At 56.3% G+C, this 12419-nt stretch overlaps 1 protein-coding gene across 1 annotated transcript in view; it reads right to left on the bottom strand.

The window, feature by feature from the left end:
* MEGF6 (multiple EGF like domains 6) overlaps positions 1-12419 on the bottom strand; it is a 287988-nt gene that overhangs the window by 9423 nt on the left and 266146 nt on the right. Inside the window, exons 17-25 of the mRNA XM_029065970.1 lie at positions 11801-11929; positions 10572-10706; positions 10219-10353; positions 4116-4241; positions 3333-3464; positions 3123-3251; positions 1924-2055; positions 942-1070; positions 252-380 (exon numbers count right to left, since the gene is read on the bottom strand). Coding sequence (XP_028921803.1) covers positions 252-380; positions 942-1070; positions 1924-2055; positions 3123-3251; positions 3333-3464; positions 4116-4241; positions 10219-10353; positions 10572-10706; positions 11801-11929 — 1176 coding nt within the window. The remainder of the gene's footprint in view (positions 1-251; positions 381-941; positions 1071-1923; positions 2056-3122; positions 3252-3332; positions 3465-4115; positions 4242-10218; positions 10354-10571; positions 10707-11800; positions 11930-12419) is intronic.

The following is a 12419-nucleotide window of genomic DNA, read 5'->3' as shown; positions in this document are numbered from 1 at the left end:
GAGCTCTGGACGCACTAGCCTCTCTCCGTGTCTGACCATCACACTGCACTGTCTAAAACTTTCCAGGAATATTTTGGATTTGCTTTTCCCCTTTCAGACCAACCAGCTCCGTTCGGTGGCTGTAACTCTACCCCCACCTCAAAGAGGCATTGGCCCGCGGGGTGGAGGGGCTGGAAACACTGGTCAGCGGGGTCTGCCAGACAGCGGGATGGGGGCAATCCTCCCATCCCCTCCCCAGCCGGGGAACTCACTCTGGTTGCAGCTGGGGCCCAGCCAGCCGGCGGGGCAGAGGCAGGCCCCGGTCACGTGGTCACAGAGGGCTCCGTTCTCACACGAGCAGGCCTTCCGACACTCCAGCCCATAGAAGCCAGCGGGGCAGGCTGTGCAAACACAAAACCCACCCCACAAAAAAATATATTAAAATTCTGTTTACAACATATGAAGATGCCACTCCGGGCACAGGAGGCCAGGAAGAGGGAAGGCCAACCAGTGCCTGTGGTCCTCTCCACTGGAGTCTCGGCCCCCGCAGCAGGGGGACATGGTGGGTGGGAACGAGGGGCACTCAGAAAGGAGCCGGACCCTTAGCGGTGCAGGGGGAAGCCTGGTGGGGAGTACCCCGAACTGATCAGCAAGGACTTCACAACACCAGGGACCATTTCCAGAGAGGGTCCAAGGTGGTGGCCTCCAGATGTGGTACCAACGAGGACATTGGCTCAGTCACTTGGGCGGCCTCTGCTGAACAACTTCTGACTGGGTTCCCTGGCAAGGGGTGGCCTGAGGTCTGTCCAGGTGCGGCGCCGTGGCAGCCAGAGTAGGGGAGGAAGGGAGGACCAGGCCCCGTTGCTGCTGGCCCCCGAGACTCCAGGTTTCTGCCAGGGGCACACAAGAAGTTCAGAACACCCACGCGACCCCTAAGCCCCCGGTCCTGTCCAAGCACCTACCCCGCTCACAGAAGCTCCCTCTCCAGCCGGCTGTGCAGGTGCAGGCCCCGCTGACGTGGTCACAGGCCGCTCCGTTATCACACTGGCAGTGCTGCTGGCAGCTCAGTCCGAACCAGCCCTGGGGACACCCTGAAAAACACATACAAACACACACACACACACAGAGACACACAAGTATATGCTTTCCCTTCTTATTCAGACAACACCTCCCCGAGGATTGGCCTAGTCGAATGAACGGGGGGACTGGGAGTCAGCAGACCTGGGTCCTAGCATCAGCTCTGCCTCTAGCCTGCTGAGTGACCATGGGCAAATCCCTGCACCTCTCATCTGTAAAATGAGGATAAGATATCTATCTGCTCTTCCACAGACAGAGTCGGCCAATTCTCCTTTATTGTACTCTTCCAGGTGCTTAGTTCAGTGCACTGCCCAATAAATACTACTGATGGATGAGTGATTGAGTGATTTCGCTCACGGACTGTGAGCCCCGCGTGGCTCCCGTGTTCATGGGAATCCAGGGTGTGGGAGGAGCAACCCAGCACTGGAACAAGTTCTGGGGGTGGAGGCCCCATGGAGAAACACTCTAGGTTCTGTGGATTCTGTAAAAGCATTAGGCCATTTTGTGGAACACGAGTGAGGCACGGAACGTAATCTGTCTGTGCTTGTGACTTCTGGGTTGTGACACCCTGTCCCATAGCCACGGGTAACACTGCTGGCTTTCCTACCCACAGGAAGCCCCAAGTCTGCAGCCACTGGACCACCAGGGATCCCTGCCTGCTTGCAGGCATGCTCCAGCCCCGCTGGGATTGGCCCATGAGAGCCTCGGCCTGATGAATGCTCCGTGGGGATGCCAGGGTGGGGATGGCCGAATCTAGTCCTGGGTGAAAGAGGGAGGGAGGAGGAAAGGAAGCTGGGGAGGGTGGAGAGGGGCCGGGTGAGCAAAAGCCTGTTTTGGTGGCGTGGGCCCGACTGCCCAGGAGCTCACTCTGGTCGCAGCGCGGCCCCGTATAGCCGGCTTCGCAGATGCACTGCCCTGTCGCGGCGTTGCAGCTGCCGTCGCTGTTGCTGCAGTTGCAGGTGTGTTTGCAGTCAGGGCCCCAGCGCCCGGCGTCGCAAGCTGGAACACAGAGGTCGGAGACCGCTCAGCGGGGATCCACCAGCAGGTGACCGCCAGGATGCCTCGGGGTTATGCCGGAGCCGGGGTCGTGCCCTTTGAGAGTGTCGGGGTCTCTGACAGACCGGTGGGGCTTCAATTGGGGTCGGCGGGAACAAGGAGAGGCCCGAACCGGGTAGAGTTAGTTCTCTGGGGACCTTGGGCCATGGGACCTTGACCATCCCTGGGAATGGGAAGCAGCCTGGCCTAGTGGATAGAGCACAGGGCTGGGAGTCGGAAGGACCTGGGTTCTAATCCCAGCTCCACCACTTGTCTGTTGTGTGACCTCGGGCAAGTCACTTAATTTCTCTATGCCTCAGTTATCTCATCTGTAAAATGGGGATTAAGACTGTGAGCCCCATGTAGGACAGCGACTATGTCCAACCTAGTTACTGTGCAACTACCCCAGTGGTTCGAACAGTGCTTGGCACATAGTAAGCGCTTAACAAATACCATAATAATTATTATCATTATTATTTAATGCCTCGGTGCCTCAGTTACCTCTTCGGTAAAATGGGGATTAAGACTGTGAGCCCCATGTGGAACAGGGACTGTGTCCAACCTGGTTACTGTGTAACTACCCCGATGCTTAGAACAGTGCTTAGCACATAGTAAGCGATTAACAAATACCATAGTTATTAATATTGTTATTTAATTTCCCTGTGCCTCAGTTACCTCATTTGTAAAATGGGGATTAAGACTGTGAGCCCCATGTGGGACAGGGATGGTATCCAACCTGATTAGCTTCTATCTACCCTAGATCTTAGAACAGTTCTTGACACATAGTAAGCACTTAACAAATATCATCATTATTATTATTATCCCTGGAGCCTGGCTGGTGTCTTGCTAGGGTGTTTTCCCGGGGGAAGCCCTTCCTCCCTGCCAAGCTCCCCATATTCCATGCCCGCCCCCCCCATCTCCATGTGTACAGTGTAAATCTGCCAGGCGCCCCAGCAGGGGATGAGGGGTGACACTTAGACGCAGTCATGGGATCTCATTCAGAGGATCTCCAAGCCCAGCGGGTCCCGTACCTCTTCTGCAGTTGAAGCCAGTCCAACCAGGAGCACAGCTGCATTGCCCCGTCACCGGGTGGCAGTGTCCATCATTGCCACAGGCGCACCGCAGCTGGCAGCCCTGCCCAAACCAGCCCGCTGGGCACACTGCAAGAAGAAGGGGAATGAAGCCCAAGGGGCAGGACTAGGATGGGAAGGGGCGGGCCGCGAATGGAGGGAGGTACTCACAGTCCTGGCAGCGGCTCCCGACGTACCCGGGGAGGCACAGGCAGGCTCCGCTCACCGGGTCGCAGCTGGCGCCGTTGGCACAGGCTGGGCAGATCTCCTGGCAGCCCAGTCCCCAGCGGCCTTCCGGACAATCTGCGCTTCCCCAAGCCCCGGGGAGAGGTGGTCAGGGCCGGTCAGGGGCGGCCCAGGGAGAACTCTGCTCTATGCCCGCACAAGTAGGGGATGCTGATTGGTGGGACAGTTTCTGGGAACTTCCTGCTCACAGCCCCCTGTGCTACCCACCCCCACTTCCCCATCCCTCCACTACCTTTTCCTGCTCCAGGGCACCTCCTCCAAGAAATTTTCCTTGGTTCACTGGTTGCTGAGCTCAGAACAGGAGAGACCCAAGTTGGGCTGCCATCTTGGGTAGAGCACCCAGCCCGGCGGTTGGAAGACCGTTGGCCAGTGGCCCTCAGACCCCTCTAGAGTTCCACCTCACAGGTGGGAACTGCCCTCTCCGGGGAAGGAGAGGGAAGCAACGGGGGCCCTCTCACACTGACCCTGGGCAGCAGGCTGGGGGTCTCATTGTTATCCCTCAGGGATGGGTGATACTCCCACCTGCCTCATGACAAGAGTCTGCAAGGGCCCCAGCAGATGGCAGGCATAGGTCCTTTCATTCAATAGTATTCATTGAGCGCTTGCTATGTGCAGAGCACTGTACCAAGCGCTTGGAATGTACGATTCGGCAACAGATAGAGACAATCGCTGCCCAATAACGGGCTCCCAGTCTAAACATCCTCTCACCTCGGCCGCAGTCGGCCCCGGCCCGCCCCGCGGGGCAGAGACACCGTCCGGTGAGCCGGTCACAGGGGGCCCCCCCACAGGAGCATGAGCCAGCGCAGTTCACCCCAAACTGGCCTGCTGGACACTCTGGGGAGACCAACAAAAAGGAGAGGGTTAAATCTCTGTAACGTCATCATCTAGAGCATGTCCCGAGTGACTGCTCTGTCCAGAGCTCCGTACTGAGCACCTTTTCTCTCCTCAGATGACAGTTCATTCAGTTACCCGTCCGTCGGTCCATTTTGTGGCTATCTGGACACTTTTCTTTCCACTGACTTTAATTCCGGTGCCCAACCTCCCTCCTCCCCGGCTCCTGCTGTTGGTTCCAGCTGGGCACCACAGGTTTTTTTTTTGTTGTTGTTTATTTGTTTTAATGGTATTTGTTAAGCACTTACTATGTACCAGACACTGTCCTAAGTACTAGGTTAGATACAAATTAATGAAGTTGTTTACGGTCCCTGTCCTACACAGAGCTTACGGTCTTAACACCCATTTTACAGATAAGGTAACAGATATAGAGAAGCAGCGTGGCTCAGTGGAAAGAGCATGGGCTTTGGAGTCAGAGATCATGGGTTTGAATTCCGGCTCTGCCACTTGTAAGCTGTGTGACTTTGGGCAAGTCACTTAACTTCTCTGTGCCTCAGTTACCTCATCTGTACAATGGGGATTAAGACTGTGAGCCCCACGTGGGACAAGCTGATTCCCTTGTGTCTACCCCAGAGCTTAGAACAGTGCTCTGCACATAATAGGCGCTTAACAAATACCAACATTATTATATAGAGAAAGTAAGTGACATGCCCTATATAACACAGCAGAGGAGCTGGAGCTGGGATCAGAACCCAGGTCCTTCTGACTCCCCGGCCCATGCTCTTTCCACTGGGATACATTGCTTCTCTCTGATTGAGTGTTCAGCATACAGGCTTAATGCTGTCCTGTCCTGAACACCTGCTCTGTGCAGAGCGTCCTGAACACCTGTGCCAAGCACTGTACTGGTCACCTACTGCATGCAGGGCTTGGGACCGAGAACCAACTGTGCACCACAATAGTGAGTGCAGAATGCTGCATTTGGTGTTTGGAAACACACAGCAGAAGCAGACCCAGTTCCTGCCCTTAAGGAGCTCAGTCTCTTAGGATTTGTTTTGACATGCAGCTATGGCCACATGCTTTGTGAGCTAGCCTCAAGGAGGCTTCCGAAAGACAGCCATAACTGTCAGCTTTAATGTGGTACCCTGAAAATTTGATTCCCCACAAAAAACAACTTTTTCCTCAGATGCCCTTTATCAGTGTTCTACATATAGGCCACCCAGCCAAAGGGGTCGGGCAGTGCCACTTAAGAGGAGAAGCTGAGGCATGTGTGGTCTTTGACCCATGGGACTTCTCAAGGAAGGCCCCGAGAGATCCCTGCCCCCAGCCAACCCCTCCAGCCTCCAAGTTCATTTTGGTCAGCGAATGTGTCTGTTATATTGTTATAGCATACTCTCCCAAATGCTTAGTACAGTGCTCTACACACAGTAAGTGCTCAATAAATTCGATTGACAGAGAGGCAGCCCTGCTGATGAGGGCCTCCTGATCTTGACCATCTGTCTGTGGCGTGAATCTTGAGCTGAAGCAGACTGTGGCCTTGCTGGGACCACAGCGAGTCTCTTCCAGGGTCCGGGGCCCAGGGTAAACATGGTCCTAGCATCCAGACTCCTCCCGCCTCTCAATCTAGGCTGGTCCATCTGATTTGGACTCAGCCTGGTGGGATTCCCACAATCAGAACTCACAGCCTCTGGGGAGGGATGATCCCCAGGGGCTTTCTGGGCTGGGCGAGATCTGCACAGCTCCAGATGCGGCTTCCAGGATGGCTTCCCATGATGCCTGGGGTCAGCCACCCCACTGGAGGCCTCACCTCAAATGCCCTCCAGGCCCAGCCACCTCAGCTCCTCTGACCCCCACCAGGCTTCCTGTTGCTCCAAAGATTGGTTACAGAGAAGGGTCTTCACAGCGGGGAGGGAGCTCCTCAATAGAACCCCTCCACCTGGCCCAGCACAGTCAGGGCCCCAGGTAGTACCTGGTTTGGGTGGAGAGGGAAGTGGGCATCCAAGCGGGGAGGTGGGCTCGGGTTGCAGGCGGCATTCCCGTGCCACGCCTCGCGGAGTGAGGGGAGCCAAACCGCTGCAGATTTGACAGTCTGCAGAGCTGGGGAGGCGTGGGGGAGGAAACTGGATGAGGGGTTGTAAGAGACTTTCCGGTCGTCGGGGCAGACCGCAGAACTGGCAGGTCCGGCAAGCTGAAGCTGCCGCAGCCTAGACGGTTACCTGAGCTTCAGAAAAGAGCTCTGTCTTGGAGTTGGGGCTGGAAGAGGCATGGGGCCCCAGAGTGGCTTTGTTGGAACCAACAGAGCCCCCAGAACACTCCACGGCTGAAGACCCTTTGCCCCCAGCCATATACTGCACCGAGAACTGGAGAGGAGTACATGCACGACACACTCCTTTCACCACCACCACAAACACAACATACACACCCGGGCACGCGCTTGCTCACTCTCCCCCTTCTCCTCCCCGCACTGAGGATTCCCGACCCTCAGCTGCCAAGCCCATTTTTCACTTCATCACAACCAGAGGCCAAGGCGGACAGTCGGGGATTAAGACGGACCTGCCGGCTCCGCTTCGCTCGCCCCACCTTCCTTTATTCGACGCCTTGACGGTTCAATGCAGGCTTGCCTGAAGACAAGGATGTTCTAGATGACCTCTCCCAATCCCTCCCAGCCGGAGGATCTGTAGTTCCATTCAAGTATCAGGAGCCCATTCCACTGGGACAGCTAATTCATTGCCCCATTCCACAGCCACCACGTTGTTCCAACTGCCCCAGGGGCCTTCCAGCCAACTGCACCCCTGAGCCACGGTCCTCCGGTTCCTATATGCTGAATGTGCCCAATTCCACTTTGCCCCCGAGAGCAGGGCCTCCCCTTGGAGCCATTCCCATCCGTGTCACTGTGACATCTGCCAGAGAACAGAGCTCTCACACGATCACTTGTCAATGCTCACACGGGCCCAGGGACGGGGGCCCTGCTTCAGTATTCTTCACTTTCTGCTCCAAAGTCAATGCTGATGGACTAGAGGGGCTGAGACAGGGGCAAGAAAGGGTCTGAAGGGAGGGAGTAAATGAACGCAAGCTCAAACCCTCCTGCTCCTAGGCAGCCTCAAATCCGCTGACTCCACGCTACCGGAGTGTTGGTGCAACCCAGAGCCAGGACGATTCTCTGTCAAAACTGTGAGGTTCCCTCCAGCTCTGTCAGGTACAGTTCACATATGCTCATTCGCCTGCCCCCACGCCCTCACACAAACGCCCAGGACATAACTGGGGGAGTGGAAGGGAGAGAGACACGGAGAGATTCTGAGATTGGAAGCAACAAAATTAGATTTCTGCTGGCCCTCATCTTCCCTAATTGGCGGCAGATGCACGTCTTAGTCTCTAATCGTTTCCAGATCCAAATTACAGCCAAGAGCCCACCGTTTCTATAAAACTATTTCTGTTATTTCCCGTGACTCTTCCCAGAGGAATCAACAGTCTTAAAAAAAAAAAAAAGAAATCATTGTTTGTTGAAATGTCCAATCAACTACCCCACCTCAGAGGAGCCCCCAGGCTTGGACCAAGTCACCCGGCTGGCCGCGGGGTCCCAGAGGCGGGAGGATCCGGGGGTCCCCGCTGCCACTCCCCCCACACCGCTGACCATGGATGCTCTGATTGCACTGGGGTGAAGCCTGTCCAGTGGGTGACCCCCTGGGGGGAGTGGAGCACCTCTCCCAGCAGTGCCAGGGGGCAGAAGGTGAGAAGCCAGGGAGGTTGCCCCCTGGGAGTTACCCTGGGTGCTCCTGGGCCCCAAGTCTCAGTCCAGAAAGCCACCAGCAAGAACACAGAGCAGCGGGACTCTTCGGTGCCCCCAGGGACTCCCAAGTAACCCTAGTCTCGTTCACCATCAACTCGGTGCTGAACACTTTGCTAAGCGCTGGGTGGATATAAGAGAATCAGTGCAGACTCAGTCCTTGTCCCATGCAGCACACACCACCTAAAAGATGGGAGATCAGGTATTTTGGCCCCATTGTACAGGTGAGGAAACTGGGGCACAGAGAGGTTAAAGGTCACCCAGCAGGCCAGTGGTAAGGCTGGGACTTCATCATTATTTATGGTATTTACTGAGCGCTTACTGTGTACAGAGCACTGAAGTGAGTGTCCAGGAGAGTACAACACAACAGAGTTGGAAAGTCAGCCATGGTGCTTTTCCTATGAATGTCTAGGTTCCTGCCCCTTCCAGCCTGCTGCCCGCTAGCCTGGGCTCTTGCTGCCAGCTTGACCTGGGCCGGGGATGAAGAGTTTAGGTGCAGCACGGCATAGTGGATAGACCACAGGCCTGGGAATCCGAGGTCATGGGTTCTAATCCCGGCTCCGCCACTTGTCTGTCGTGCGATCCTTGGGCAAGTGACTTCGCTTCTCTGGGCTTCAGTTACCTCATCTGTAAAATGGGGATTGAGACTGTGAGCTCCATATGGGAAAGGGACTGTGTCCAACTCGATTTGCTTATATCCACCCCAACACTTAGTACAGTGCCTGGCACATAGTAGCACATAAGAAATGCCATCATCATTACTATCATTATTAAGAGGAATGGACAACACACAGTTGGTGCCCGGTGGCATCAAAAAATGATGTAGTGGCAGGGAGAACGTTCCAGAAGGGCTGGCTGGCCGGATGACCCCCAGCTCGTTACCTTCCTACCCTCTACTGGATACCTGAGGGTTCCCGAGCAAGCCCAGATCCTGGAGGAATTGAGAGGCTTTGGATGGAAGCCCAGAAAATGTCCATCTTGTGGGGTTTAGGCCGCGGGCAGCCTTGGCTTATCTTCAGATTCTGGTCGGGGGTGGGACTGTGCAGCGTGTGACCCCCACGGCCCTGGGCTGACCCCGAAAGGCTTTTAAAGGGGAGGTTAATCTGCCCGCTTATTGGCCAGCTGGAGAGCCTGGGAAAAGTGCAGATGCTGGGTGGACAAGACTTCTAACTCCGTGCTTGGGAGTCAGACCCCCCCAGTCCAGTGGGCGCCCCGGCCACCGCCTCAACCATCTCACAGGTGGGGGAGCAGGCCCCAGGCCCATCTGGCTTGCAGGAGAAGCTCAGGGGAAAGGTTTGGCAGGTACCCGAGCCATGGCTTTGTGTATCTTGGCTGTCACTGATCAGCAGGCGCTCAGGACAATTCCGAGCAGGTGGGGAACTGGACATTTCAGGCACAGCCCCGGCTCACCCCAACGACCCTCCTAGATCCCTGACAGCCAGGCACAAGTGATGACACAAACATGGCATTGAGCATGCATCTCTGTAGAAGCCCACCCACTCCTACAGCATTTCTCCAGGGAGGGCCTTGATCCACCCCCACTTTGCTCCAGAGCCTCAGCTTTCTCTTGCAGGACTCTGAGAGCGGGAATCACTACTGAGCTATGTGACTCCAGAGCAGCAGCATTCCCTTCCAGGACTCTGAGAGCGGGAACCACTACGGAGCTATGTGACTCGGCAGCCGCAGGAGGCCGGGCGCTGGAAATGAAACGGCGGACACAAAGGCGTACAGTGCCGGATGGGACGGGTCAGCCGAAAGCCAGGCTGTGGCTGCCCTGGTAGCCACACTTGTCAGCTCTGCTGCCTGAGCCTGCGAGGCCCAGGCCCAGAGCGTCCCCGGGGAAGAGAAGCCACCCACAGGGAGGATGCTCGTCTGTGGGACGTCCCATTTCCGGGGCCTGAAGCTCCAGAGCCAACAGCAGCAGCAATAGCAGCATCAGAGCTCGAGGCCCGGTGCCAGATCGGCAGCAAGTGGATTTCAGACTTGTTACAGCCTGCCTTCACAACGCATACACACACATCTCCACACAGATCCTCCCCCACATCCACCATACATCCCATAAACCCCACATACACCTCCCCTCCTCCTACACGCACCCCTACAGCCCACTGGCGCTCAGGTAAAGGTATCCCCCCAGGGCCTCGGCCGATCCCCCCCGCAGCTGGACTCGGGGGGCCCCTGATCGGCAGACAGATTTACCTTGGTCGCAGTCCTTTCCCTGGTAGCCCTCGGGACACTGCTTCCGGCACTCCCCGGTCACAGGATCACAGCTTGCCCCGTTGTGGCACGCACAGCGGTTCTCACAGCCGGAGCCGAAGAAGCCGGCGTCGCATTCTGTCCATCGCCCCCGGCGACGGGAAAGCAGAGAGGGATGTCGGTCGTCTGGAGGCAGGGCTTTGGCCGGGTTCCCGGGTTTTTCACCGGTCACCTCCAGCCCAGCCCAGCTTCACGAGCCCCCCAGCTCCTGCCCCGGGCTCTGCCCTCAAAGGCCGGCACTCACCCGAGAGGCATGTCCACGGCCCAGCCTCCCTCCCTCCCCTGCAGCCACTCACCCGCCTGGCACAGTTTGCCGTGGTAGCCGGCCTTGCAGGAACAGTGGCCGTCCTTCTTGTCGCACTCCCGGGTGTTCTGCTGGACGCAACGGCACTCCTCAGAGCAGCCGGGGCCATAGGCCCACTTGGGGCAGGCTAGATGGGAGAGGGGTGAGGAATTGATCCGGAAATCCGGGGAAAGGGAGAGACAATGGGTCCACAGACCACCCCCAGTTGGTCTCTCCCCCCGGCCCCCCTTCCTCTCTTTCTCTAGCTGATCCAGCTCCCTGTGCTGTCCCAGGCCTCTCTCGGTAGAGGGAGCAGGAACATCGCAAAGGAAACCAGAGGCCGCTGCCGCCCGCACGGAAATTGGCGTCATCTGGTGAACTGAGCCTTTCCCCACAGACTCATGCTCCCCAAGCCACCAGACGGGCGGAAGGAGGCAGAAGCCACTAGAGATCTGGACAATCCTCACACCATCCTGAACTGAGGGCGTCTGGAAGGAGGAGCAAGCATTTCTCCTGGCAAAGCTCCCTGAAGAGAAGCGGTATGGCCTAGTAGAAAGAAAGAGCATGGGCCTGGGAGTAAGAGGACCTGGGTTCTAATACTGGTCTCACCACTTGTCTGCTGTGTGACCTTTAGCAGGCCATTTCATTTCTCCGTGCCTCAGTTCCCTCATTGGTTAAATGGACTGTATTGTACTCTCCTAAGTGCTTAGTGCAGTGCTCTGCACAGTAAGTGCTCAATAAATACAACTGATTGCTTGACTGATTAAATCCTCCTCTCTTCGACTTAGACACTGAGCCCCATGTGGAACAGGGAATGTGTTCAACCTAGTTATCGTGTATTTATCCCAACACTTCATAAAAATCTGGCACATAGTAAGTGCCTAATAAGTTCAATTTTTTTTTTTTTAAAGATCAGCTCCCTAGGGCTAGCACCGACAGTACAGAGAAGCCCATACTGGGGAGTCTTTGAGCACCCCGAGTCGGGAGGACTGTAGCCCCGGTACCTCCCCTCACCTTCCCACTCGCCCCAGCCCGGGTCTGGACTCACCCAAGTGGCAGAAACGCCTAATAAGTGCCTAATAAGTTCAATTTTTTTTTTTTAAAGATCAGCTCCCTAGGGCTAGCACCGACAGTACAGAGAAGCCCATACTGGGGAGTCTTTGAGCACCCCGAGTCGGGAGGACTGTAGCCCCGGTACCTCCCCTCACCTTCCCACTCGCCCCAGCCCGGGTCTGGACTCACCCAAGTGGCAGAAACGCCCGTAGAGCCCGGGATCACATAGGCAGGCCCCGTAAATCCGGTGGCACCGGCCCCGGCTGGCACAGTTACATTTCTTCTTGCAGTGTTTGCCGTAGAAGCCTTTGGGGCACCCTGGATAGAGAGCATGGTTGGGGGGGCCCCCATATAAATGCCTGGCCAGATGGAGCCTGACACTCCGACCAGTCAGCCTTGCCCTGTTCATATCTGAGCCGTGCAAAGCATGTTGGGGATGGGGAGAGTTGGCTGAGCTGGGTTTCTCTGGGACCTTGGTGGGCTGGCCAGTGGGCAGGAGGGAGGAAGAGAGGGCCATTTCTGTCACCAAGCCTCACATCCCACACACTCAGTAAAGGTGCAAATCTGTGGCGAACTCGAAGTAGCACGGCCTGGTAGAAGGAGCACGGACCTGGAAGTCAGAGGACCTGGCTTCTAATCCTAACTCTTCTGCTTGTCTGCTGAGTGACCTCGGGCAAGTCTCTATGCCTTAGTTTCCTTAACTATAGAATGAGGATTCAATACTTGCTCTCCCTGCTATAGTGGGAACCCCAAGTGGGACAGGGACTGTGTCTGACCTGATTACTTTGTATTTACCCCGGTGTTCTTC

The sequence above is a fragment of the Ornithorhynchus anatinus genome, chromosome 5, assembly GCF_004115215.2.
Source record: "Ornithorhynchus anatinus isolate Pmale09 chromosome 5, mOrnAna1.pri.v4, whole genome shotgun sequence".
In the NCBI taxonomy this organism is placed as follows: Eukaryota; Metazoa; Chordata; class Mammalia; order Monotremata; family Ornithorhynchidae; genus Ornithorhynchus; species Ornithorhynchus anatinus.
The sequence above is the reverse complement of the archived record's forward strand: the minus strand, read 5'-3'. Positions and strand labels throughout refer to the sequence as shown.